Here is a 27,947-nt window from a genome sequence, read left to right on the forward strand (position 1 = left end):
GTGCTCTAAAAAACTGCATTTAAAACTTGGTTCGTAATTTCGGGTCGATTTTTCTCAATTTTTATGATGTTACCCCTTTCTAAATTTCCAAAAAAATCGTCTTTGCAGAAAAGTGTCCAAAAACCTGCAGTTCTAAATCGATAACTTTTCTTCCTGGCCTCCGATTTCAAAGTGGTATACCTTTAAAGTCTTGTAGTTTAGGCCTCTAAAATTCTGCATTTAAATTTTGTTTTGAAATTTTGAGTTGTTATTTTTACGAAGCATCTCCTTAATCAATTTCCGAAAAATAGAATCCCTGAAAAGTGACCAAAAACTTACAGTGTTAATTCTATAACTTTTCTTTCAAGCATTAGATTTCGAAGTGGCACGTCTTAAAAGTCTTGTGGCTAAGTGCTCTAAAAAACTGCATTTAAAACTTGGTTCGTAATTTCGGGTCGATTTTTCTCAATTTTTATGATGTTACCCCTTTCTAAATTTCCAAAAAAATCGTCTTTGCAGAAAAGTGTCCAAAAACCTGCAGTTCTAAATCGATAACTTTTCTTCCTGGCCTCCGATTTCAAAGTGGTATACCTTTAAAGTCTTGTAGTTTAGGCCTCTAAAATTCTGCATTTAAATTTTGTTTTGAAATTTTGAGTTGTTATTTTTACGAAGCATCTCCTTAATCAATTTCCGAAAAATAGAATCCCTGAAAAGTGACCAAAAACTTACAGTGTTAATTCTATAACTTTTCTTTCAAGCATTAGATTTCGAAGTGGCACGTCTTAAAAGTCTTGTGGCTAAGTGCTCTAAAAAACTGCATTTAAAACTTGGTTCGTAATTTCGGGTCGATTTTTCTCAATTTTTATGATGTTACCCCTTTCTAAATTTCCAAAAAAATCGTCTTTGCAGAAAAGTGTCCAAAAACCTGCAGTTCTAAATCGATAACTTTTCTTCCTGGCCTCCGATTTCAAAGTGGTATACCTTTAAAGTCTTGTAGTTTAGGCCTCTAAAATTCTGCATTTAAATTTTGTTTTGAAATTTTGAGTTGTTATTTTTACGAAGCATCTTCTTAATCAATTTCCGAAAAATAGAATCCCTGAAAAGTGACCAAAAACTTACAGTGTTAATTCTATAACTTTTCTTTCAAGCATTAGATTTCGAAGTGGCATGTCTTAAAAGTCTTGTGGCTAAGTGCTCTAAAAAACTGCATTTAAAACTTGGTTCGTAATTTCGGGTCGATTTTTCTCAATTTTTATGATGTTACCCCTTTCTAAATTTCCAAAAAAATCGTCTTTGCAGAAAAGTGTCCAAAAACCTGCAGTTCTAAATCGATAACTTTTCTTCCTGGCCTCCGATTTCAAAGTGGTATACCTTTAAAGTCTTGTAGTTTAGGCCTCTAAAATTCTGCATTTAAATTTTGTTTTGAAATTTTGAGTTGTTATTTTTACGAAGCATCTCCTTAATCAATTTCCGAAAAATAGAATCCCTGAAAAGTGACCAAAAACTTACAGTGTTAATTCTATAACTTTTCTTTCAAGCATTAGATTTCGAAGTGGCACGTCTTAAAAGTCTTGTGGCTAAGTGCTCTAAAAAACTGCATTTAAAACTTGGTTCGTAATTTCGGGTCGATTTTTCTCAATTTTTATGATGTTACCCCTTTCTAAATTTCCAAAAAAATCGTCTTTGCAGAAAAGTGTCCAAAAACCTGCAGTTCTAAATCGATAACTTTTCTTCCTGGCCTCCGATTTCAAAGTGGTATACCTTTAAAGTCTTGTAGTTTAGGCCTCTAAAATTCTGCATTTAAATTTTGTTTTGAAATTTTGAGTTGTTATTTTTACGAAGCATCTTCTTAATCAATTTCCGAAAAATAGAATCCCTGAAAAGTGACCAAAAACTTACAGTGTTAATTCTATAACTTTTCTTTCAAGCATTAGATTTCGAAGTGGCATGTCTTAAAAGTCTTGTGGCTAAGTGCTCTAAAAAACTGCATTTAAAACTTGGTTCGTAATTTCGGGTCGATTTTTCTCAATTTTTATGATGTTACCCCTTTCTAAATTTCCAAAAAAATCGTCTTTGCAGAAAAGTGTCCAAAAACCTGCAGTTCTAAGTCCATAACTTTTCTTCCTGGCCTCCGATTTAAAAGTGGTATACCTTTAAAGTCTTGTAGTTTATGCCTCTAAAATTCTGCATTTAAATTTCGTTTTGAAATTTTGAGTTGTTATTTTTACGAAGCATCTCCTTAATCAATTTCCGAAAAATAGAATCCCTGAAAAGTGACCAAAAACTTACAGTGTTAATTCTATAACTTTTCTTTCAAGCATTAGATTTCGAAGTGGCATGTCTTAAAAGTCTTGTGGCTAAGTGCTCTAAAAAACTGCATTTAAAACTTGGTTCGTAATTTCGGGTCGATTTTTCGCAATTTTTATGATGTTACCCCTTTCTAAATTTCCAAAAAAATCGTCTTTGCAGAAAAATGACTAAAACCCTGCACGTCTAATTCCATAACTTTTCATTCCGGCATCCGATTTTCAAGCGGTATATCTTTAAAGTCTTGCGGCCTAAGCCTCTAAAAATCTGCGCTTAAAGTTTGTTTTAATATTGTAAGTTGTTTTTTTTTTTGAGGACATAAATCCATTAATTTCCGATAAAATAGCTGAGCAGAAAAGTGACAAAAAACCTGCATTTCTAAGTCTATGCCTTGTCGCTTAGTCATTCGATTCTAAAGTGGTATATCTTTAAAGTTTTGTGGCTTAGGTCCTCTGGAATCTCCATAGAAATTTTAAATTCTAGGTCGGTAATTTTACGATATTAACACTTTACCCACTTATGATTTTTACCATTTATTGTGAAATGTTGTGGAATGAAAACATTTATTTTTCACATAGATTTATGGCTAATATTGTGTTACTCACTTTCTGCATTGGCGTAGGCTCCGCAGTGTTCGTGGTTTGACCTGAGGCAGAGTTTCACCCGCACCACGGGACCGGGACCCGCTGTTTCGGCCAAGGCCATAGTGCGATCCTCGCCCAGATGAGATCCACCACCCACTGCTGCAGGTCCTAAGCTCCTGCCCGAAGTCGTGGCCGTGGTGTAGAGGGCAGGTCGCGACATATGACTGATCACCGCCTCCTTGAAGGTCGTTTCACTACCCGAGGGCAGCAGGGTCAAGGTCTCGACAATCTCCCACATGGGCACCGTGGCATCGCGAGTGACCAGCGATTCCACCACCGCAATGAGGGACAAACAAGTGGCGGCCACATTTATGCCCAGAACATGCGAGTTGGGATCATAGCTCACATGCAAAGGCGGCGGAATCTTGCTCACTTTCGTGGTGGCCAGTATTTCATTTGAATAGCCAGAAGTTCCCTTGGTATTCAACGCATAAACCTTGAACATATAACTCTGGTGCTGATCCAAAGGCGCCAGTTTACAGGGATTCTCCTTGAAGCAATTGAATTCGATCCATTCGTGGTTGGAATTACTGGACGAACTGCTTATTTGATAGCTGGGTATATAGCCATGACCCGAACACTCGGATAGGGTTTGTTCCCTGGGCGTGGCCACTCTTCGATAGCTCACCAAGTATTTAGTGCTCATAAAGCCACCATTGAAGCCCGGTTGCCAATTCAAGACGGCATAATTGTGACCCACTTCGAGGATCTTTAAATTCGTAGGCTTCTCCGGCGCTCCTTTGGGCTGCAATCTCACAGGGGCCCTAATGCTATCCAAGGGATTCACAGCTCGACAAATATACTCCCCATAATCGGAGTGCTGCAGATGTGCTATTCTCAAGATGGAGGTATAGATATCATTGTTTTCCATTCTCGTACTGATTTCATAGTGACCATCTGAAGACATGGTCAATGGCGATGGATTATTGCCAAATTGCCACTGAAATTCAGGCTTTGGATAGGCCTGAACACGACAAACCACCTCAGCAGATTCCCTCAGATCGTAGGCCACTTTATTGTACTGATGTATTATGATGGGTTCATGTTCTATTCTCAAGTGCATCGAAGAATTGGCCGAGTTCACATCGTTTTCGTAGAGGCACGTGTACAGACCCCTGTCATTGGGCAGTAGTTGATTTCCATTGGGTCTGGCTTTGCCCCTGAATCTCAGGATACTTTGCACGGCCACCACGCCACCACCGGCATCGGTGGGCGTGGTCCTAATATCGAACATCTTTCGCGTGGGCAAAATCTCTGTGCCATCTTTGATCCAACGAATTTGCGGTGTGGGTTTGCCTTTGGCACTGCAAGTCACGGCATAGTCCACATCTCCGACCCTTCGAGTCATATGTTGCTGTAGCTTGGCCAGAAACTGCGGTGGCTGATGTACCTCCAAAATGATGGTGGCTATTTTGCCAATGCCCAACTCATTCACCGCATGACAATGGTACTTTCCCTCGCTGCCCAAGTGCGCTTTGGGTATGGAGTATTGCGGGCCTTGAGCCAGGATTTTCTGTGTATTTCCTATATCACCATCCATATCGCGGAACCATCGGTATTGGGGTACTGGCCATCCTGGTGGATTTGCCGAACAGGTTAGGGTCACGCCATTGCCCACATGAACCACTGGTTTATTGGGGGTTATATATGCCTGACCCGGACGATGTCGCACCAATAAAGCCACTGTGGAATTACCCACACCCTCCACTCTTTTCGAACTAAACGGTTGCATTATGTTCACCGATCTGCATATATAGTTTCCAGCATGTTCCGCTCTTACCGAACCCAGGGTTAAAAGTTCCCCTGTGTAGCGGAAATCGGGAGCTCCTTCCTTCAACCATTCAATATTAATGGGTGTGGGATTTGCGGTGACATTGCAGCGAATCAAAACCGTTTCACCCTCCTCCGCTTCATGGGTTTTCGATTCGATCACAACAATCGGGGGATATAGCACATCCAAGACTATATCTTTTTCGCCGGTTTTGCCCAAACCATTATCCGCACTGCAGGTGTATTTCCCAGCATGATGGCGATTCACTCTGTATATAGTGTGCACGGGCGTGGCACTCACGTATTGACCATTTCGAGACCATCGCACATTGCTGACCATCGGCTTGGCATCCACTCGGCACTCCAGTTTCGCCACATGATCGCGTTCGACTCGCAGGGGATTCTGGGGTCCCACCTCTACTCGGGGGTAGTCTATAAATATACAAAAAATGTATTAACAAAATACATTTATTAATAAAATGTGGTAAATTTATCATTAAACTATAATAAGATTCAAAAACTTAAACACTACCTATCTTGATTTCCCATAATTTAGATTACCTTAACAATTAAAATGTATGCAATAAAAAAAGCGTATAACTGTAAAATCTTAAATAATAATATTAAAATATATTAATAAATAAAACGAATACATTTTAAGGTAAATATGTAAGTCTAAAAGTTGAAGAAAATCTGCCTTGTTTCCCCATAATATAGATTATCTTGACTATTAAAATTTATGCAAAACAAGTTAACATCAGCACATCAATAAAAATGGCAAATAATTGGTAAATCGCAGGCAGCCTTGCTTATAATTTATTCAACTCTTTCCCAACAGTTATTTTTTTGGTTCATTTGGGTTAGCATACAAATCGGCAATTACAGTAGCTGGCTTATATCCCCTTTCGTTGGCTAGTTGTTTGGGCCATTAACTTGTCAATAACCGTTTTCAATTACACGACGACGGCAACATAGTTTCAGGCAACAAAAAAAAATACAGTTTGACGAGTTCAGCGTGACCCATCGACATTTTTAAATAATGCCATTTTGTGAAACAAAAAAGCAATATGTGTTTACTAGTACGTGTATTGGTGAAGTGGTATAGAAATTGCCGCAAGTATTTTTGAGAACCCTTTACAGTGGTTGACATATAGTTTTTTATAGAGATAAACATTTTGGTTAAAAAATAAGAAATAATAAGAGTAACACGTCAAAAATCATAGTTTTGATTTATTTTTAGCAATTGTATGCTTTCTACATTTTTTTTTTATTACTATAATCATTTAATTATGGAATTTGTATTTTCGCTAAGAAAGCATCGTTTTTTTCCATTTATAATATAACATTATTATAAAGATTTCAATTGAGTAGTTATGGGTATCAAAATTTCACTTACTAATGGATAACTTATCAATGACAGTTAATTTTTTTATGACAAAACAATAAGGACTTCGTCAATGGGAACTCATAAACTCATAATTAAAATGTCGACAGTAACACGACCGCTACGCTTTATTCGATTCCCACTTTGAGCTGTCTTTATCTGTCATTTATCTGCCAACTTTTCCCATTTCCAAATATCGCGGGAAACTTTCGCCTTCCCCGTATTTTCCTCGATGCTCTAACATTTCACTGACGTTTAGTTGTTCAACTCGCCATTGTGCGCCTTGGTCATTTGGTTTAAGTGCCGTTAGTTTCATTTCGTATCGAATCGGTGGCACAACCCCACCCTTTTACCCATTTTCCCCAGTTTTCCTTGCTTTCCCATTTTCCCACCCCATGAGAAGCGCGTTCAGTCAAGCGTGAGGCATAATAGTGGCTAAGTATAATTGTTGCTGTTGTTGTTGCGCCAATTAACTTTCGAACACTTTAGTTTAATCACCGTCTGCCCGACTGAACCGGAGTCTGACCTCCGACCTCCCACCTACCACCCCATTTTCACAATTTCCCTACGATTACAGCCGATATGGCCCTTTGTTGTTGTTCGGCCCAGCATTTCGCCCAATTGTTTTTGCTGGCTATAATTCGTGAAGCGAAGTAAATGTGCCTGCGCCATGGTCTAAGCTCCGAGGACTAGTCAAATGGTCAGTAAGTAAAAACTAAGTGGATTTATAATAGATGGAAGAACATAAGCTACCTTAGATGGTAATATTTGTATGTAAAAAAGGTTAGATACATTCTGCAGCACTCATTGCAGCTGATTTAAATTAAGTTATTAGAATATTAAAAAAATCTTTTAAATTATAATATTTTATTCATTAATATTGCTTTAATATTTTCAAAATGTTCATTTAACATAAAAGCATCTAAGAAATATCTAGTTTTCCTACATTTTTTGAACCGAAAAAACTATTCTCCCCCAAACATACCCTGCAAAAAAAAAGTGGATAAAAATGCTGCGTTATCCGGGACCCAATTACGCGTCGCCCGAAAACATTAAAGCCTAACTCCTAACTGTGTGTGTGCCAGTGCCTGTGCCTGTGCGTATGGCAGTGTTTGCGTGTGTTTGCTGGTGTGTGTAATTATAAAATAAAATTTAATGAGCAGAGCTCAGACCAGAAAAACAGAAGCCAACGCGGAGGAGGAAGGAAAAAATCAAGTTTGCATTTCAACACATGGTGTTTCCACCACCCCCCTTCCCTCAAAAAAAACCTCCCCTTTATGGAGGAACCCTCGGGGGCATTTTCATGCCCAGCCATCCATGTAGTTTCACGCTGATGTCGGGGTGTTGCTGCCACGCCCATCTCTCAACGCCCACCTCCCCTTTCCGAAGTGGTAACCTAGTCCAGAACTCTCGCTGTCCTGACATTTACCACGATTTCTCTTTTTTTGCATAGTTTTCTAACAGCAAAAATGTGCTCAAAAGGAGAAAAAATTAATTCTATTTCTTGAGCTGGGGAATAATGATTTGGGGTTGGCATTTGTTGAATAAAATCTCAGATACCAAGAAATAATTGTAGTTCTTTTAGGAAAGGAATTTGTGTGTGCTTGGGATGCTTGGTTAATTAAAGAAAAGCTCATTTCCAGTTTAAGATTTTTTTCAAAATAAAATCTAATGTCGAGGGGAATTTCAATGGGAAGATTTCCAGAAAATAATTTATGATTTTGAAAAAATATTAAGCGGAAAAAAAGAAAAGAAATAAAAGAATAGCTCATTTCCTTGTTAAGATTTTATAAAATCACAATCTTTTTTGAGGGTAAATTCCCGTGTGAAGATTTCAAGAAATACAATTTATGAAATATATTTAGTGTAAATGACTCGACTCTTGACGACTAATATTTTTTAATTTTATTCCAAGAAAGTTGTTTAAAACTCCTTCTTAATTTTGTTAAAAAAAGAAAGAGCATTCAAAATGCACTGATTTAAAAGTAAACCTATACCTTGTGGCATATTTTTTCGAACAATTTTTTAAATGAGTTGCCTGGGTTGGACCTTGTTCACATACATGCTGGCACGCCTACCGCTACGCCTAGAACCCTTTCCACATTACGCCACTTCTTCGCCTTGCACATTGTGATTTTATGACCGGCTACATTAGTGCCATGAAATATGCTCCTCCTGCACCTGCACCTGCAGCTCCACCTGAACCACCTGCACCTCCTGAACCACCTGCACCGCCTGAACAACCACCCAAACATAGCCCACCCAGTGTAAGCCCAACGCAATCCCAATCCACAACCAAAACCCAAGCCGACTCGACGAGATCCTGGCTTCCGGCTAGGCAGCGTTAAATAAAAATGAAACGTTGCGCATACGCCGCGTTGGCCGTGGCGTAACTTATGCCCGCTGGCCATTTTTGCAGCGAAATTTAATTATTTAACCCGGAACTGGGCCGAAGTCGGTTTTTTTTGTCGTTTTTTTTTTCGTTTTTTGTTGTAGCCGGTTTGCTGGTTTGCCGTTTGCTGTTTCAGGATGTATCACACACACCTGCTCGGAGTAATTTTAATGAGTCGAGTTTGCAGTTTGGCTTTAAGCTTTTCCCTGGCTATGACTCGCCCACATAATACCGGAAAAAAATATCACCATAATTACACGATCTACATGATATTTCTGGCCATTAAAGTGTTTCATAATTCTTTGAATATAATAACAGCAAAAGAGTTTAAATAATGTAATTTTTTTATTATTGGGGAAACGTTTTTTTATCTGTTTAATGCTCAAATTAAAATGTAGCTTACTGCTGTTGTTGAGTTTTTTCTGGCAGTGTAGTTATGACTCCACCTGCAGTTGCTGCCTTTGTTCAGCTGCCATTTTCCGCCCCCTGCTTTTCATCTTTTCCAAATTGAAAAGTTACTACCGACAAAGGCGGCAAACCAAAGGAGATGGTGATATGAGGGAAAAGGCGGTGGAGATGCAGCTGCTGCCGATCATCCTGCTCCTTCGTCCTTCGTCCTTTTGCCTGCTGTCGCGTACGTGTCACAGTGAACACATCACGTGACTTCCGGCACGCGTGCTCTCAACACCTAACCACCACCCGCTTTTCCACGCTTTCCCCCAATTTTTTCCCCCGATTTCAGCACATTTCTCCGGCCTTTCAGCGGCAAAGAAAATAAATATCGAAATGCCAGGGGAAAATTCGTTCAAATTAAGCAACCAACTGGGAGCAGAGATTTATGTTATTTTTTTGGGTAAAATATATAGAGTGCTAGAGTTAATGACTATGAATATATGTAAACGGAATAAGATACAGGAAAAATTAATTTAATTACTTAGTTTACTTTACCTTATTTTTTTTTTTAATTTTGTTAAGCAGTTGACCAAATTTACTTTACATATATTATGAGTCATACATTTTATTTTATTTCAAATGTTTTGTTCTATTAATTTTTTTTAAGTAAATTTAAGAAATAAATGTATTTTATATTTTGTAAGCAATCATGGTAACACAATACTTTCAGTCTTAACATAATGGCTGCCATTCTGCCAGCTTTAACAAAGACCGACTGAAAACGGCACATTGTCGAAATGATCAATATATACAAACGGATTTAAAATAAATCAAGCGATGGCCGCACGAGAGTGCAATCATTATGCTGCGAATATTTTGCCACCGCCACAATTTTGACCCACTTTTGTGGGTCGCAATCGTTGGTTTATAAAAACTGTAGCATACTTTTTTGGGCCCATGTGAAAAAAGAAGGGGTCTCAAAAAAGTAGGTGGTCACTTCATTGTGCACTTGATTGCGCTTTGTGCACTGGTCCATAGGTGTCATATGGCTGGTGGAAATTAATTGAATTGGCTTTGGACTGTGCTGTGCAGCGAGTACAGTGAGTACTGCGAAAACAAGTCCTTTTGGAGCATCCTTGCGGTCGATGATGAAGTTGCCGTGTTGGGTGAACCAAAACGAGTGCAAGTACAAGTGCAGTTAATTGAAATTGGGCAAAGCAATTAATTTGCTTTTGTCACAAAAGCTGTTAAGCTGAAGCACACAGGACACAGGACACCCGCAAAACACTCAACCAGAAGAATCCTTTGACGCAACATTTGTTTCTATAATTTGCGCTTAAAGCGGCTTAAAGTTTTTCCAGCTACCTTTGCCTCGGTCACTTGAAAAGTCTCAAGTTGAGAGAGTTCTTCCGCTGGAGTGGAGCACTCAAAAGTCCGAAGTCTAGATGCGTCCACTACAACAATGCTGCTGCATTCATTAAAATGCTGTTAAAATCCAGAAATTTTAAACTTAGGCAAAAGAAGTCGGACAAAACTTGAAATCGGCTTAAGAAAACTGAGTGGAAGTCCCAAATAAAAGTCAGCAGAGAAAATCTGCAAGCGCACACAAATCTGCACCTTAATTACTTCTAAAATTATTTTAATAATGTAATATTAACCATTGTAAGTACAAAATAAATAAATAAATAACATAAAACAATCCTTGTGAAATAGCTTTCTAAACTTTGTGATTTTTGACATTTTTAAGTCAATTCTAGTTGTTTAATTAATTATATTAGAAATTTTATTATTCTAAAAGGAATTTATGTAAGACTAACATAAGCTTTAGAAATCTAAAAAGAGTGTATTGAAGCAATCCTCGTTCAAAGGTCTTAAATGCATTATTATTTTTAACATTCCCTTTAGTTAAATAATTTTTGGTTGTGTTTATATTATTTAAAGCCTCATTATAATTATTCTGAAGGTAAGAAATTTATGAATGTATATTTTCCAAGTCTAAACGAAGCTTTTTTTGAGTGTATCTTGCGACTTGCTCAGCAAAAATTTCGGGTTGTCTTCGCCGCCAGCCGCATTCCTTTTGTGGTTATGCAAATGGCCAAGGAGCGGGCCAATAACTGAACCCAGAAGCCCAGAAACCCAGTCCAAAAACAGTTGGCTGACATTGCCCGGCACTGACACTAATTGCAATTGTGTGCAGCATTAGACCGACTTTCTGCTCCTGTCCTGGTGTAAAAAGGTTTTCGTGTAGCCAAGTCAGCAGACGTCGCTTACTTGATTTTTTCAGCCGCCCCTTTACTGGGTTTTCCCTCGGTTTTCTCTTCTTTTTTTTGATGGCTGGCACTTGTGTGTAGCCCGGCGGCAGTGGCATAATCAAAAAGGACAAGCCACGAGTCTCCTGCCATTTCCTATGATATTGGCAAGACTCGAATCTCGAGACGTGCTGACTTTACTGAGATGTGATTGCGATTGGGATTTGGTTTGGTCCCGTGGTTCGATTCCTCGATTCCAGGTAGTGTCAAGGTGTCGATGGTGGTGCGATGTGGTTTGCTGCGAATGCACCACAATTACAGGTGGATGTGCAAATTGGGTGTCGAAGAAAGGTGCTAATGCTCTCAAAAATTATTCGGATGAGCTTAAAAATATCCGTTAAAGCAAGCAAATGTCAAATGTTATCCAAGCATTAACTAAAAAATATATGTAATATATATTATAAACTTATAGATGCCAAATAAAAATATATATAAAATATTTGTAATTTGGTTAATAAAGATAACACAATAAATATAAAATCAAAACATTTTATGTATTACATATATTTATGTCATTTCCTTAAAAATACAATTGATGACAATAACCCATTTAAAATGATAAAACATATGTTATTATTTTATTTAAATAAATTTAAGGCATACCAAAGCGAAACAAATTTTAAATATATATATTAAGAAAAACTTCAAGCAAAAATCAACATGTTTTATAATATTCCTATGTTTATAACATTTTCCAATTTTCCCACTTGTTTACCAAGCTTCACAAAACTAGAATTATATTTCCGAATTTTTTGGCCATAAAGAAGCAATTTGCTGGCGTTTTCAACTGCCATTTCCGGTTCTGTTTGTTCGGGCAATCTTCTGGCTAATGCGCATTATTGTCGTTCGACATTTGCATGCGGCACACCTGGGCACTACTGCACCTCCCTGAAGCACCTTGCAGCACCCACACACACACATTTAGAAAGGCATCTTTTTATTCAAATTGAAATGTCTTTTCAACGGGTTTGCTTTCCACTTCAGCGGCCCGCGACACATGAGTGCTGTTTGTCTTCGTCGCCGGCGACTTTTTGGCCAAGGACTCCGCAAAAGAAGCCAAAAAAACAAGAGAATCAAAAGAACAGAAATTCATAAAAGAAATAGAAGTTGGGAGGATTTTTTTGAGACTATACAATACCCTTTATTGGATAGGAAAACAGGATTCAAATATTCATTACAGAAAATCATATAAATTCTTTTAAATTATATTGTAAATATATACGATATTAATCAAATATAATTTTTAAAAACTTAATAAACACTTGATACATATTTTAATAGGCATTTAATTTATGAAATCTAATTTGAAATATTTTTCTCATTTAAAATTACATATACATTCATATGCATATAAAAATATAATATATTTTGAAAAATCAAACTACAAATAAAATGTATATTTTGTGTTTGTCTGTATGGGCTGTGATATTCAGGTGGCTTGTAGGTACCTTTCTACGCGTACCCCTAAAATTGCGCGTATGAAAAGTGTGGCAGAGGCATGGCAAAGGTTTATTACGTGCGGGGCATGCAACTGAACAAAAGTCACGTGCAGGACGACACACCTGTGTATTTTTGAGAGGGGAGGAGGACGATTTTCACGTGGGAGATTGCATTTGCTAAAGCCCCGCAGCACTTTTTAGGGTGAGGGGACTACAAGATGGAACGTGCCTCTCACGTGTGCAGCAAACTGTGCCAAGTTGACAAGGCGGTGGCGGTGGCGGCATTCGTTCCCCTTTTTCGTGTTTTGTCTATGCGTGGCCACGTTGCGTATGCGCAATTTGATGGCCTTGCCGCCCGCTCGAGTGCCAGCCACCCAGATTCCCCTACTCTTTGAAGCCATATTTTTCTGAATCCATCTAGGAAAAACAGAAAAAGCGCGGGGCCCAGAGACATTTTCAATAATTTCATTTGGGAATGTTCGCACGTTATAAAACACTCAACGGTCGACGAGAAGTCGCCTCGCTGACAACATGACGCATTGGGAGTTTATTTTTCCAAAATATATATATATTTATCTTCTTTATCTGTTTTTTTTGCCATTTTTCTCTCTCAATTTTTTTCGTGTATTTCGGTTATTTTTTGGAATTTTTATTTTGTTTTGGTTGCTTCTGGCATAAATCAATCAAATGCAGGCACAACACGCAATGCACACACACAAACAGCGAGGAGAGTGAAATAAACAAAGCGAAACGGGCAGACTGGGATATATGTTTCTATATAATACAGTTGCGGCCATAATAATAGCTCTAAAAGTGTTTTTAGACTCTGGTTATAGACTCTTTTTAAAAGGAAAACGGTAACTTTTCAAAAAAGTTAAGCTAATAAAAATCTGGGCACACCGCTTATAATATGTGTTGTAAAATAAATTAATTGCAAGCTTAAAATAAGCTCAAATATATGAACTCTATTAATAATTTACTCTTTGCTTTGTTGAAATGTTATTTTCAAATAAATTTGTTTACTTGAAAACAAATGATACAAATATAAAATTCCTATCTTGTAAGACATACTAAAACCTGCTTCTTAAATAATAATATTTTTTGTTAGCAACTGTTTAACCAGGATAAGCACAAAAGAAAGGGATAGGATGGTTAAAGAAAGATAGAGATGGCAATCCGACACATATGAATGAATACGAATGACATTGGCAGTGCTTTTAAGAATCCATGCAAACATTTTCAATTAAAAAATTGCCCTGCCATTTGTCAGCTGCTGCTTCCCTTGTTTCACATTCCTTATTCCATTTTCTACTTTCTATGCTCTGCTTTCTATTCTCTTTCCCTAGTGCTATCAATTGCTTATCAATCACAATCACAACCATGAGACAAAGTCGTCTTTTCCTCGCATTCATATCTGTCCCAACACAGCTTACATCCAGTGATTGTCAAACTGTGGAGCGACCCAAATGGTTTTCTTTGGGGCCCAGAAAAATAAGGAAAAATAAGAACGTGATTTCTGTTATTTTTTAGGTTTCTCAGCTTTTAAATAATTTTAATATATATGTTTTCAAAAGAAATGGCAAAAGAAATCAAAGAAGTTATTAGCTATGTAAACATGGATCAATTTTGATTAATCCAAAATGTTCAACCTTTAAAGCACGTCCATCAAAATTAGCCAGTTAATGCAGGACACACAATTTAGGGACCCAAGTTGCCATTCTCCCGCAGGCGTTCCATCAACAATGGCTGTCAAACTGTATTCGATTGGCCGTCTGCCATTGATTTTGGATTTTGGCCTTTATGAATCGCCTGCAGGCGTTTTGGAAGTCATTGAAAGGCCAAAACGCCGCTGCAAATTCAATTGTTCTTGTCGAACGTCTCGCAAATAGCAGGCCAAAGTTTGTTGATGTGGCTGCTGGTGCTGCTGTTGCCGTTGAAACTTGCAAAGCCCGAACGCTTCGTTCACATAAATGCACCTTGGAGGCCCTCTTTTGACCCGGGTCTCAGGACTCGGGACTCAGCACTCGGGGGGTTTGAAAATGTTGGGCAAACATTCTGTGGGGGCCCGACATGACTGCCTGCTAATGGATTTTAAATGAGCCCCATAAATAGCAGCAAACTCGTTCTGGCACACGGCGAAAAATTGCATTTGCCACGCCTGCAAACAGCAATAAAAGGAGTTCTACTTTCGGTATTCTCCGTTCTCCTTTTATTTAACCACTTGCCTGTTGTCATTTATTCTTGTTCTGTTTGGTGTCTGTTTTGGCCCGGTTTCGTGTCTTTTGGGTTTGTTTTTTGATGTCTTGTTTGTACCCTGTAACTATGAGTCAATTTAAGCTTTTTTTGCAATTAATTTAGGGATATTAGTTTCTTGTAAAAGAAAAATTTTAAAGCTAACTTTATTAGGAACTTTTTAAATTTTTTTTTTATTATCACTTGAAAATTTTTGTTTTCTGCCCTGAAGCTTAATTTTTTTTTCATTTCTTATATCTTAAGCAATTTAATAAAAACTCCTAATAAGTACCTTTTAGCAAGTAAGTAAACTGTTTCCAACTTCAACTTTTTTTTCTTTTTCATACAGAAAAGACTATAAATATTTGTTACGCTGACGACGCTGGGAAAAAATCACATACACATGGTACATATTTATAGGAGACATTTATATATATAAACATATATGAGTTGTTCTTGTTGTCTGCTTTTGCGGCCACAAATCCGGCGTGTATAAAAATGACTGCAATTTATGTTTTCCTATGAATATATTTGTGGCAAGCTCGACTCTACTCCACTTCGGATTCTCCCAACCACACCCTGAATATATATATTTATATATATATATATATATATATATATGTACGTATTTTTTTGCTGGCTTTTATTGCTAGTTTGTTACTTTATTTGATTGCATAAATTTTATGCAGATTCCGTAACATGTCATTGCTAGTGATTTTTATTAAATGCAGCGGGCGTTGACAAGTAGATTGCGCATACGTCGCGTTGTCCCGAAAATTTAATATCCGCCTCAAATGTGTTATGATGTTTTTGGGGTGCTAAGAGGGGGGCTAAAGTTGCCAACTAATATGACAAGTTGATGCTCCGGTCATTCTGCAGCAGATTTCTGTTGTTGCGGTCCAATAACTAACAATCAAGTGGCTTGTGTGCGGGATTTTTGGGGAGTACTTTTTGGGTGGCAGACACTTTATGTGGCTGTCGTATCATCTGCTTGGCTTTTCGGTCACGTTGATCATGCGACAAGAACACATGTTCCCATAACGCAGTTGCCAAACTTTAATTACAAAAGAAATGGCCAAAATGAAGGATGAGAATTGGAAAACAAATTTGTCGGTTTCTGCCTTGGAAATTATTCGGCTTACCTCTGACCAAGTTTTCGAGGTAAGGAAATTTATTTGGTTTAAATGAAGTGCAAGGTTATTAAGTTGTCTTGTGAAAGAAAAAGCTTAATATCTGAATGATATTTGATATAAACAAATTTGTTTAGTTTTCTTTTAAAAATAAATAATTATTTCCAATAAATCTTTTTACTTTATGGCTATGCTAAAGCAAACTTCATAACTAAATTCTTTGGGGCCTTAACTTTTTTCTCAGCGCCAAGCCGTAAATTGTTTTTTTGCCGCTTTGACCCAGACTGACCCACCAATTTAACTTTATCGGGGCAACCACACCAAGCTAAAGAATCACAGAGAAACAAGATATACAAAAGTAGGTAAAATTTAAAATACAATTTATTTTGTTTCGAATACATATTTATAATAAATTTTAGATTTGAACACCAACCTAATTAAGGACATTTTTAGTGAAATGAATTTTCTACTAATATTTTTCATAAATATTTAGTAAAGAAAAGATATTTCTTATTCTTTAAATTGATCAAATATGTGACTGACAAGAAAGGTTAATTTCCCTGACATTAAAACTATACAAATTAAAGCTGCAGAATTTTTTAAAAATATATGTATGTATATATATCTATATCAAATATTATATTAAAAAACTAACCTAACCAAAGACCTTTTTTCAATAAATTTCTGGTAAAAAAAGGCGATGTCTTTAAAAATTAATTAAATTTTGTATTTTTTTTATTGTTGTTTTAAATTTTATAAAAAGCATTGGCATGTCCCCTTTTCTTAAGACACCTCTGATTATAATTGATTTTAATGAAATAAACTGATTAATATAGCTTTTCAGCTTAATGATATTTTTCACAGTGTAAGCCCAAGGCCCAACTACTCACAGTTGACATTCAACGAGACGCTGGTCTCCAGCATATGACCCTCGGGCATGGCACGGTTCCAGACAACGCATTTGTACTTGGCGCCATCGTCGGCCCGTCGGGGAACAATCTGCAGGGTGGCGTTGGTATAGTGGTTCTTCGATCCGCCCTTCAGCGCATACGACTGCAGCGGTACGGTGCTGCCCTCGCGGTACCAGCTGCAAAAAACACATACAAAAGTGATAGCCACGATTTAGTGCCAAAAAATAGAAGGAGAAGAGAAATGGCAACCATGTGCCCGAGAAGGATTATTAATGAAGGCAACCGCCCGTTAAGTGATTTACTTTACCACACAAAACGAACAGGGAGATATAGAAAAATGATTTGACTCGAAAGCAAAAGAAGAAAATATAGTAAGAATATTAAGCAAAAGCTAAACCATATCCTCCAAGAATGAAAGTAAAATCCAAAAGGATCTTACTTAAGATTTTCAACTTTAAGGAAGCCGAGAGAAAATTAATTTAAATATAAAGCATAATATAAGACAAATGATTTTTGACTTCTTTAGAACCCAAACCATATCCTCAAGAACCAAAGTCAATTGAAATAAAATTGAACGAAAAATCCCTTACGTTATCATGGGATCCGGCGAACCACCAATGCTGCTGCAGGTCAATTCCAGTGGTTTTTCCTCGGTGGCCACTGCCAAATTTCCGGGAGTGACCATTGGAGGATGAGGTGCCGTCAGCACCGTCAAATTGTAGAACTCCTGATGCACATCCGCGCCCGTTCCCTTCGCCTTGATTCGACACTCAAAGCGTCCATTATCCCGATTATACGAAGTGTTCTTGATTTGCAGATCATAAATTCCACGACTCGGCCGAAAGTCCAGGCTAAAAGTAAACAAAATCAAAGAGAAAATCAGCATTGAGTTTTAAATAAAGACTGGAAGCGATTTATTTGGTAATGTTGACTGGGGCGAAAACTTTTACTTTATGTAAATTAACTGCGCGCATTTTTTGTTGATTTACAGCATCTGCACACACACATTTTTATATATATTTATTTATTTCTATATTTGTGTATCTGTATATAAATTTCAGTAGAGAGGTACATATTGTTACGTATTCGTATTATTGTGAAGTTAATGCTCTGGTGGTCAGGTAGGGTAATCAAAAATGGTTCGGTTCATTTTTGGATAAATATTAAAATTTAAGGTAATATATAAAGTGTTATAAAATTGTGTATAGCAAAGATCCATTATGGATTCCTTAATATCGAACTATTGATGTTTTGCCAGCTCCTTCAAATTGAAATTTTGAGCTTTTATTAATATTAAGCGAAGGCTAGCCTTTGAACATTTTGGAAAATCCTTTACTGTAAGCAAATTTAACCCCCTGTTTAGAGACTCTGGAGACTTAAAGCCAAGAAACAAGAAAACCAACGCTCCTAAAAAGTTGAATTTATATTTAAGCACCATAATGTCCAAATCTCTTAAGTAAAATCCTGTTTAAATACTTCCCAAAAAAGTGTTCCCATACCAAGCAGAGCATACCGCAGTCCGTGCTCTTGAGATCCTGGGAAACAAATTTCGACTCACTTGTTTTCGTTAAGTAGCTGCATCCCCATTCCCCCGTCATTTTTCTCCACTCACTTCAGCTTGTTGTTCATTTTCATTTTTGTTCGCCTTCTGTTTTCCATGTTTTCACTACTCAGTGTGTGTGTGTGTGTGTGTGTGTGTGTGTGCTTGCCGTTGGGTTTTCCCTCGATTTCATTTTGGTGGGGCTTAAAAGCCATGTTCCAACGAGCTTGGCGCGAAATAAAATGAAAAATGCTCATGGCAAATTAAGCGTCGAACTCATTTTTGTAAATTTATTAGCCCAATTCTTGTGCCGGACTCTAGTGCCCGGGGGTCTTTTTTTTTTGGGGCATTACATTTTTATTAATTTAACATGGCTGGTGCTACCTTGAAGATGGGATAAGGGATAAGGGGGCAAATGTCGGATTGACTTGCCAAAACCAAATGGAAAAACTCAATCAAGCGTAATAGCTACCAAAACTGTTGAATATCTTCGCGGCACATTTCATTTCATTTCCTAAAAGCTAAGGGTATGTAAACTTGACAGACAAAAAAATCTATTCCTCTTGAAGCTCTTGAAATTATAATGTTTAAAGCACTATTTCGTTGCGCAAGAAAATGCAACTTTAGGTTAATTGTATTTTATTTTTATCTTTAAATTCAATGGTTTGGTTTTGTTAGTAAAGTAAAACTTGTTTTATTAAATAAGTCCAATATATTTTTATACTATTCAATATTTTCTGTATAAGTTTTTCCAACCATCATAGTCTCACTTTCTTTTTGCCTATAAATGCGTTGCCTTGGCTTTTGTGCTTAAGTTTTAATTTCCTAAGATGAAATTTTCCGCCCACGAAAACAGGGTGTGACGCAGCGAAGGCGTGCCAGAAATCAAGCACTCGACATTATTAAAGTGCATCTTATAAACTTTTTCAGCGGCAGTAAAACAAAATTTTGGGAGCTTCAAAAATAAAATTAAAAAATTCTCAATTTTGATAATTTTTCAAGGGAAATGTGCATGTGTGTGTTAAAAGAAAAAAAGGAAAAAAGGTAAATGGAGAAGAAATGGTTGCATTTTTTAGATCAGGCTGAGATTTCATTTGGTTATTTTTTTCCCTTTTTCCTGCAGCTTTTGCCTTTGCATTTCCGGCAGCGACTTTTACGAGGCAACGGGCTGTCTTGAAAGGATGCTCAAGAGCGGCTGGGAAACTGCGAGGGAAATGGATGGAAATGGGGTTGGAAAATATAGGAGTTGTGTGTATGTGAGGCACATAATTGCCTCTGCCAGGAGGCCTCTGATGTCCTTGCAGCAGCCTCGAAAAGAAGGAATTTCTAATGTGTACGTAAGTGCTATACTTCTGCCTCCTCCGCAGCATCCCATGCCCATCCTTCCTCCGGTTATTATGTTGCATCGTCGCAGGACTTATGCAAAACAGTCGCTGAATTGTTATGCAAATTGTTGCCAATTACATGGCAATGCCTCCTTTTGCCTCACTGAGCACAACAAGGCTCACACCCACATGCACGAACCACTTCACGGAAAGTATTGAACAATTACACTAACCTCCATGTCTATGGTGATTGGCAAAAGAAAGTAGTCATTTTGTTGATTAAATGTCAGTCGATTACCTGTTCAACAAGAAATCGTGTTATTTATTTTGGTTAGTCATATGGTGGCAAATGAAGTTAAGGAAATAAATGGTTGTTTTTAGCAAAACTGGAAATTACTATTAGATGAAAATCTAATCCAATCTTACAAATGAGCATTTTAATTATATTAGTATGTGATAAGCCCTTGGCTCAAAAGTAAACAAGCATGGAATCTTCAATTTTTATTATTCAGGAATGCTTAAAAACAAATGGCTTAAGCTAAAATCCTGCAATTAAGACAGCTTGTATGTTTTTTTTTTGTTGAAATCGCTTTGAGCTCGTTGCAATTTAAAGGAAAAGATTTTTGTATTGCCTGCATATGTTACTTAAAAAACCAGAACCTTGCTTAAAAGTTTTGGTAGAAAAATATTACCAATGGGATTAAGGATTAAATCAGTTACCTTATTAATATTAAATCCTTTTTATGCTAAAAATTTCCTTAATTCCTTGCAGCATAGTGTGGCCTCTTTGGACAGACAAAAGACAACGGAAAACTCGGCTGGCCAGCTCAGCTCAGCTCGCAAACTTTTCCTTACTATCAATCGAGTGAGATGAGGCGTAAGATAGAGAGGAAGTTGGGGAAAGTTGTGGGGAAAACCTGAGGCAAGCCACTTGGCTTGTTAACGGTAACTAAAGCTCACTTTATAGTTGGTCATGGGCGGCAAAGGGGGTGTGGGCTGATTATGTTATTATCGGTTTAGTATCGAAGTCTTATGGCTCGTTTTCTTCGTTACCCGTCTCATGTCTCATGTAATTCAATTTGCCAGGACATCCTTCGACGCCTTGGCTCCTCTTTTTCTCCTTTTTTTCTCCAACAGTTTCGCATGCCAAGGAGTCGTCTCCTGAAAGTAATAAACTTTTTTTCCACGCTTTCTTTCAATGAGAAAGTTGGAGCACTTGCAAAAATTGATCTCTGGATTTGCGGAACTTGCGAGTATTTGGAAAATTCCCTTTAGTTTTACTTATACCTTGGGGGTATCAGAAATTTATAGTAAACTGTTTCAACTTAAAAAAACTTTGAAATAATTAACTCAAGATTTGAGAAATCTCTAGTACCAGAAATGATTTCAGAATATATTTTTCAAACCCTATGACTTCAATTCTTTAACAAACTTTTAGCCAAAACAAAATCATCTTCAGTTTTCAGACTAAACCTTAAATGTACTAGTAATTTGATTAAAAGTTTTGAATAAATTATTTTAGATAATGTTCTTTTAATTTTAAAAGAAAATTAAGGTTTACATAGTGAAAAGCCGCACAACAGTTGAAAATAAACATTTTCTAAGAAGAAAAAAATTAAATTAAATAATAAACTTCTTATTTTAAAGAGACATTTTTTCTTTGCGTGCAACAAGAAAAGGAAGCTGAAGGGGAGCCGATGAGGGCAAAAAATGTAAACGCGCCAAATTTGACGCGTGGCAAGGACGATGGGGTGCCACGCCCCTCAAACGTCTCTTTACGCCCCCTCAACGATGTGCGTTATGTGCGGATAATTGACTTTTAAAATGTGTGTGCGATATCGCAGCAACAGCAACAGAAACAGAAACAAAAAGACGAGGGGCCAGAGGAGAAGGGGTCGTGACGTATAATTAAACGGCATATTGTCACGCATCCCTGAAACCGAGAAGAGGGGGAAAGTGAAGGAGAAAGTGAAAGTGAAAGAGCGCCAAGCGAAAGAGACAGAGAAAGGGAAGAACGAAGGACCTTATTGTGTTGTGACCATTTCGCTTTCGCTTTCTGTTTGTTTTTGTTTGGACTTAAACTTTTATACTTTCTTCCTTGGAAAATAAATAAGGTGAGTATAAATAGCTGTATTATTAGTTATAAGACTTTAGTCTCAGTCTATAACTGCAAGGATAGTAATAGACAACGGAAAATAATCTCAAGTTTCAGTAGCAACTTAATAACTTTCTAAGCTGAAGTGCAAAGGCAAGACATAATAAATTAAAGAGAATTCAAAGTTTTTCAAAGTTTTTTTTTTAATATCTCCTGTTTGACACTTTTGGAACCACTTAACTGATACATATCTTAATCCCTTAAAAGCACTATAACCTCCGAAATTTGTCAACTTTTTAACAAGTCCCAACCAAAAAAAAAAAGGGGGATAAATAAATGCAAACAGGCCAACAAATCAGTGAACAACAGAATTCACTACTCCGGCGAAGCGTTCATCAAGTTATTCACACAATCTCCGTCAACTGACGGACTTTATGCCCTCCTCTCGAAACCACAGGCACCCCCATTTGCACCCCCTTTTGCACCCCCTTTGGCGCCCCTGTCCATTCAAAACTGGTCCCAACTGGCAGTGCCAGTGACTTATTTATGCAAATGGCCATAACAAATGAGGCGCATACACTCGACGCTCCAGGGGGGGTATGAAAGGGGTGTAGAGGCGATGGTTTTCAGGGGGGAGGGGAGAGGGCGTGTGTTTTTGGGGGCACAATGGGTGAAGCGACATTCTAACCGCACAGTGGAAACGATTAATTTGGTGCCCAGTTCAGAGCCGAAACTCAAACGCTGTCCAAAGGATACCAAAATGGATGCCCGAGGGTTGGAACATTCGATGGGCAGGGGTGTGGCCAAAAGGGGGTGCGAGAGCTGGGTGCAATGCATGTCTCAATACTGCAACATGGCAGCTCATCAGTGGCTGCCAAGGGGAGATTACTGTACAGTGGGGCGGCCTCATTATTGAAACATGTTGCTTACATTTGTTATGCAAAGACGACATTCAAGCTAAATGCGACTGGCTGGCTGGTTTGGAAATGGAGAGGGCACACATATCTGTAGCCATCAAGCTTATTGGCTCATATCCCGTCCTTGCATTTCCTTGCATGGACAACATTTTTTTGGGCACTAGCTTCTATTTGGTAATTTAAAGATTCATTTAAAATATATAGTATTTTTTCGTATGCTATCCATTAAACTACTAATTACTTTACAAAAAACAGTGAGCTTGAATTTTTAAAAATCACTTACTAAACATTGACTAAATTGGCAGGAACTTGAAATTATTCTCTAAAACAAACTAATATCTGAATGTATGAATGTATTAATGAAGCTAAAGTGTTTTGAAATGATTTTAAATGATAGAAAATTTAAAGGAAAATGATGAGATTTTTGTTCAAATACAACATATAATTGTATTACATATTTTTTCAAAGTGTAGGACCATGCTAAGAGGGGGGTAAATGGGTGCGCCTTTGTGCCTTTCAAATTCAATGCAATCTTCTGACATCCCGAAACTTGCAAGGGGGTGGCGAAATGTGGGGAGGAATGCCAGTGTGGCCCTGCCAGCTAAACTATTTACCTTATGTGATGTTTGTTGTCGCCTTGGCTACACTTTTCCCCGCCCCCTCCCCCCGCCAACTGAATACTACTTCATGCTATAACATACATTTGTGTGCGAGCGTTGGCTCTTTAACGTTAACGGTAAATGTGTGCAAGTGACAGCGATATGACAGGTCAAGGCAGTCAGGCGGACTCACACACACACACACTTGCACCAAAAAAGAGACACATTCCGGCGGTGCACTGGGAAAAAAATCGTATATAAGATCAAGAAAACTTGTGGAATTTATTTATTCTCAAAAATCTTATTTCTTTATGCGAGGCTTTTAAAACAGGATTAAACTTAATGATTTGTTTTCAAATACAAACAACTTTAAAAAAAATTGTATTTAAATATCGATTATAAGAGAAGTTTAATTCTCTTTGTGTAGCTTTATATTGTAAAAAACTTGTTAATGTCTAATGAGGATCTTAATAAGTCCCAAAAATTTTATATTTCATTAAAGAAATTTTTATTTGATAAGAAACGATAAACTTTATTTAACAGTGTACAATAAAACAGTTCCTGTAGTACCAGTGATCGGGCAACAGCAGGACTCAGACTCACACATATTATCCTTGGGAAAGGTTTTAGTGTCATTGTCACCAGGTGTTGATAAGGGCAACGTAAAAAAGTAACCCCACCCTAAGGTCAAATTTATGGCGGATATTTCTGTCAGACAATTTCTTGAAATTAAAGTTGGTTCTTATATGGCTCCAACTTGATAAGGGTTTATTTATTATAGTATCCCTTTCCATAAACAAATATTTTTAAAAAGAAAGTTAAGAAAGGTTTTAAAAAATAAAGTTTTGGTACATCGGCATCTAAAGCTCAGGTTGTCTTATAACTGAAATGAACTTTTTTAAATGTTTAGAAGGTTTAAAAAAACTATCAAAGATTATAATTCTTTAATATAATGAATTATTTTTTTATTTAATTTTTATTTCAATGAACCGATTTTCTATAGACTTTAACATCTAGGAACAACATAAATGAATTTTTAAAAAACGAGTTATTAGTTGATGTATATAACTTTCAGAAAGATGGTATATAGGAATGTTTAACTATTAGTGGTATTCTTAAAACTTAAATTTTTCTAAAACTTTCTGTTAATATATAATCCATATTTTAAGATACTTCCGGCATTATATCACGCATTATTGCCTGTGATTTTTCACTTTTTTCCGTGTGCGCATCAGGAATCCGAATCAAAGTCAATTACTGGACAAATGTGAGCTGAATTGTGTGTTGAGAATGTCAAAAGAAAGTGTCTATGGGCCATATTCCCATTGCACTCCGTGGGCATAATCCTGTTGAGTGGCTAAGTGAGATTGCATTTGTTTTGTTCTCGTTTTTCAAAGGACCATCTCTCGTTATTTGTTTGTTCGTTTGTTTGTTTGTTTGTTTGTTTGCATTTTCTTGTGGCTTCCATGTTTATTCATGGCACATAAGCTGAAAAAACAGAGAAAGACACGCTTAAAAGCCGCAATGACTCTTCACATTGACAGTATTAAGTGCGAACGGGATGGCAAAAGATATAGCCATATATAGCAATGCATCATCATCATCATCGTGTCCAGAATTCGGAATTCAGAATCCCCACAAGCAGCTGCCATCTGCTGTCCAGCTTCGCATATTTCTCCACTGTCACTGATTTCTCAATAGATTTCACAGAGCAATGTGCATAAATCATAACTCGGTTGAGGATGTTCCTCCTTGACTTTTGGGCTGGGGGAAAGTGGGCGGAGGCAAGGGGCGTGGCGAGTTAAGCAAAAGTCAAACCACTGAAATGTGGGTGGGGATTTGTCCAGAGGGGCTGTGGATTTTTTCGGGGGATCCGAAACTGCAGCTGTGCTTGCGGCTTCGTTTGGCATTTTTGAGATATGTATGTGCTTTTATGCATTTTTTTTATGTTCAGAAGACAACCGAAAGGAGCGCGCTATTTATCCAACAGAGCTATCAAAACTTTGCTCTATAAAATTTTAATGTTAAAAAATACAAATAATGTTGAAAGGCCCAAACTAAAGGTCTTAGATCTTACTTTGAATAGCACATTAAACAATAAATTATACTTGTAGTGTTACGATTTAAAAAAAAATTAAATAAAATCTGTTGCCATTTTGAAATGGTCTTTTACTGAACTACATTAAAGGGAAGAACTTTGCTGTACAAAGTATTTTTACCTCTAGGTCAGAAGCAAAAAACGCTTTAAAAATTGCTAACTCTCTAATGTTTGTTGCTAATGTAAATATTTGAAATCCGTACATTTTTTTAAGATTTAATACTTCAACCCTTAGTTTTTGTTTAGACTATTTTATACCATTAAATTTTCGCTTTGTGCACTGTCAGTTTTTATTTGCCTGGCAGCAGTAGAAATGCAATAACAACACCACCAGCGAAGGCAGTAAAAATTTTCTGCTGCGTTGTCGCGGCTGTCAAAATGAGTGCGGAAAATAAATGTTATTATGACAGAGGTTTTAGTTTCGGTCAGTCATGGCTCTTCTCTTTTTGAGCCTCAACCCTAGAAAACAAAAACTCCCTGCTTTACTTTAACTTTGGGCGACAGGCCTAGGCGAAAATTGCAGCGAAAAATTTATGAGTCTCTCGCGTTGGTCTCCTCCACTTTCTCCCAATAGAATTTCTCCCCCTTTTCTACCCATTTCTCCTTAGCCTTGAACTCCTGTTAATATTCTGCTTATTTACGACCTTGGAGAGAGTGTGAGAAACATGCTGCTCAAACACATCTTTTGTGCGTATGTTGGGACACTTCGCATTACTTTGCATAATTTGTGGTCCTATTTTAGGGGTAAATCAGTTATAGAGTATGGTTTGTAACATAAGTGGGTATCGTTTATATATATAAAAAATTTTTTTACAAATTAGCATGAACACGAATATGTTTGTACTTGCAACTTTTAAAGATTTAATTTAAAACAACAACTAAAAATAATTAAAAAAATTAAAAAAAAGAATCCAACTTTTATTAATATAAAAATGTTATTCCAGACATTTGTGTGTGGAAGCAACTTTTAGATTTAACACAGGACAATTATTAAACATAATAAATTATTCAAATATAACCAAATTTTATGTATTTATTTAATATTAATGCTAAAATTGTTGAATAAATTTTGGAAAATGATTTGTGTGGTGTAGTTATTCAATGTTTAATATAAAAAAAATACATTATAATTATTAAATATTAATAATATCATTTAAAGAGCAATTTTTAAATATTTTATTATTTTTATTAATTTTATGTGAGCTAAAGAAATTATTTTTACTATTTTCCAAACGTTATTTATACCTAGAGCGTTCCAAATTCGTAGCTTTATTTTTCAGCCAAGTTCCCTTGTTTTATGCACTTTCCCATTTTTCTTTCTTTTTATCTCCCCCTTCTTTTCACTTTCTTTGCTCACATTTTATTTTGCATATTTTGCTTTTTGTTGCAGCAATTTTTGGCTTTTGTCTGTCTGACAGTCCGATGTTTTGTTACCCGCTTTATATGCATAAATATGATGTTGATTTTTATGATTTCTATAATGTTTCATTATGCTGCGTTTTACGACACAAGCGGGAGTGTGTGGCCCTCTCTTTCGAGTACACACATGTCTGGTTCATATATAGTAGACACACGGCTATATTCCCGAGTATATCTCGCTTCGTTTCTGCCTTAATTTATGGGCCTTTTGTTTACAGTTGTGTATGTGCGTGTATATTGTTTGAACAATTCGCCTATCTGGTCTCCCAGTTCTGCTATTTTGCTCCACAGTGTAATACACTCGCCTCGCTTGCTCACTCGCTCTCCCCGCATTTCACATTTTATGTGCGCTCAAAAGCCAATTTCGTAGAGATTTGGCCGGGTCCAAAAACTTGCGGACCCATTATAAGCGCATAATCTTTTCCTAACACACACATATTCGCATTCACCCGCACAACAGGGCCAAAAATGAAATGGCTAAGCTTTCCTAAGTCAACTCCGCTCCCACTGCCCAATGTTGTTAGATAACTTTTGACTTTGGCAAACCAGAAAAATACTTAGCCAAACACACACACACACACCCTCTCCAGTTGCCCATGGAAACCCCCGAAATTCTACCCATTGTGTTGGGCAAATTTTAAAGCTCGCTACTAGGCAGAGCCGTAGATGACAGCTAAAGAAGTTCACTGCCTAATGGCCAAACATTGGGACGACTCTGAGAAAAAATATGTGCAAAATCGGTGTCTAGAAGTTAAGATGACTTAAAATTGCTTAGATTTATTATTATTTTTAGAAACTAAAATTGAAAAATTGAGCAATTCAAGTTTAAAAGTGTCTTATAAGACACTCCATTTAGTTTTAAGATGTTTTAGCCTAAGCTAATAGATAAATGAAATAGTTTTAAAAAATAGCTTTCTATTGAATACAACATTTAATATTTCATTTTTAATTAAAATTAAAAATGATTTAATAGTCGGGTTTCATATGCAAATAACACTAAGATTTACCATGTTTTGTTTTATGTTAAGAATCAAAAATGTACTTTTTTTTTAATATTTACAGAT

The 27,947-nt window shown here is 36.9% G+C and overlaps 1 protein-coding gene across 3 annotated transcripts in view; it reads right to left on the bottom strand.

Annotated features, from left to right (window-relative positions):
• LOC108134724 (hemicentin-1) overlaps nucleotides 1-27,947 on the bottom strand; it is a 108,540-nt gene that overhangs the window by 16,955 nt on the left and 63,638 nt on the right. For all 3 annotated transcript variants that reach the window (XM_017255128.2, XM_017255126.2, XM_017255129.2), the window contains exons 4-6: nucleotides 17,481-17,741; nucleotides 16,870-17,066; nucleotides 2,892-5,132 (exon numbers count right to left, since the gene is read on the bottom strand). In XM_017255128.2, coding sequence (XP_017110617.1) covers nucleotides 2,892-5,132; nucleotides 16,870-17,066; nucleotides 17,481-17,741 — 2,699 coding nt within the window. The remainder of the gene's footprint in view (nucleotides 1-2,891; nucleotides 5,133-16,869; nucleotides 17,067-17,480; nucleotides 17,742-27,947) is intronic.

This window comes from Drosophila elegans, unplaced genomic scaffold (assembly GCF_018152505.1).
Source record: "Drosophila elegans isolate 14027-0461.03 unplaced genomic scaffold, ASM1815250v1 contig_814, whole genome shotgun sequence".
NCBI lineage: Eukaryota > Metazoa > Arthropoda > Insecta > Diptera > Drosophilidae > Drosophila > Drosophila elegans.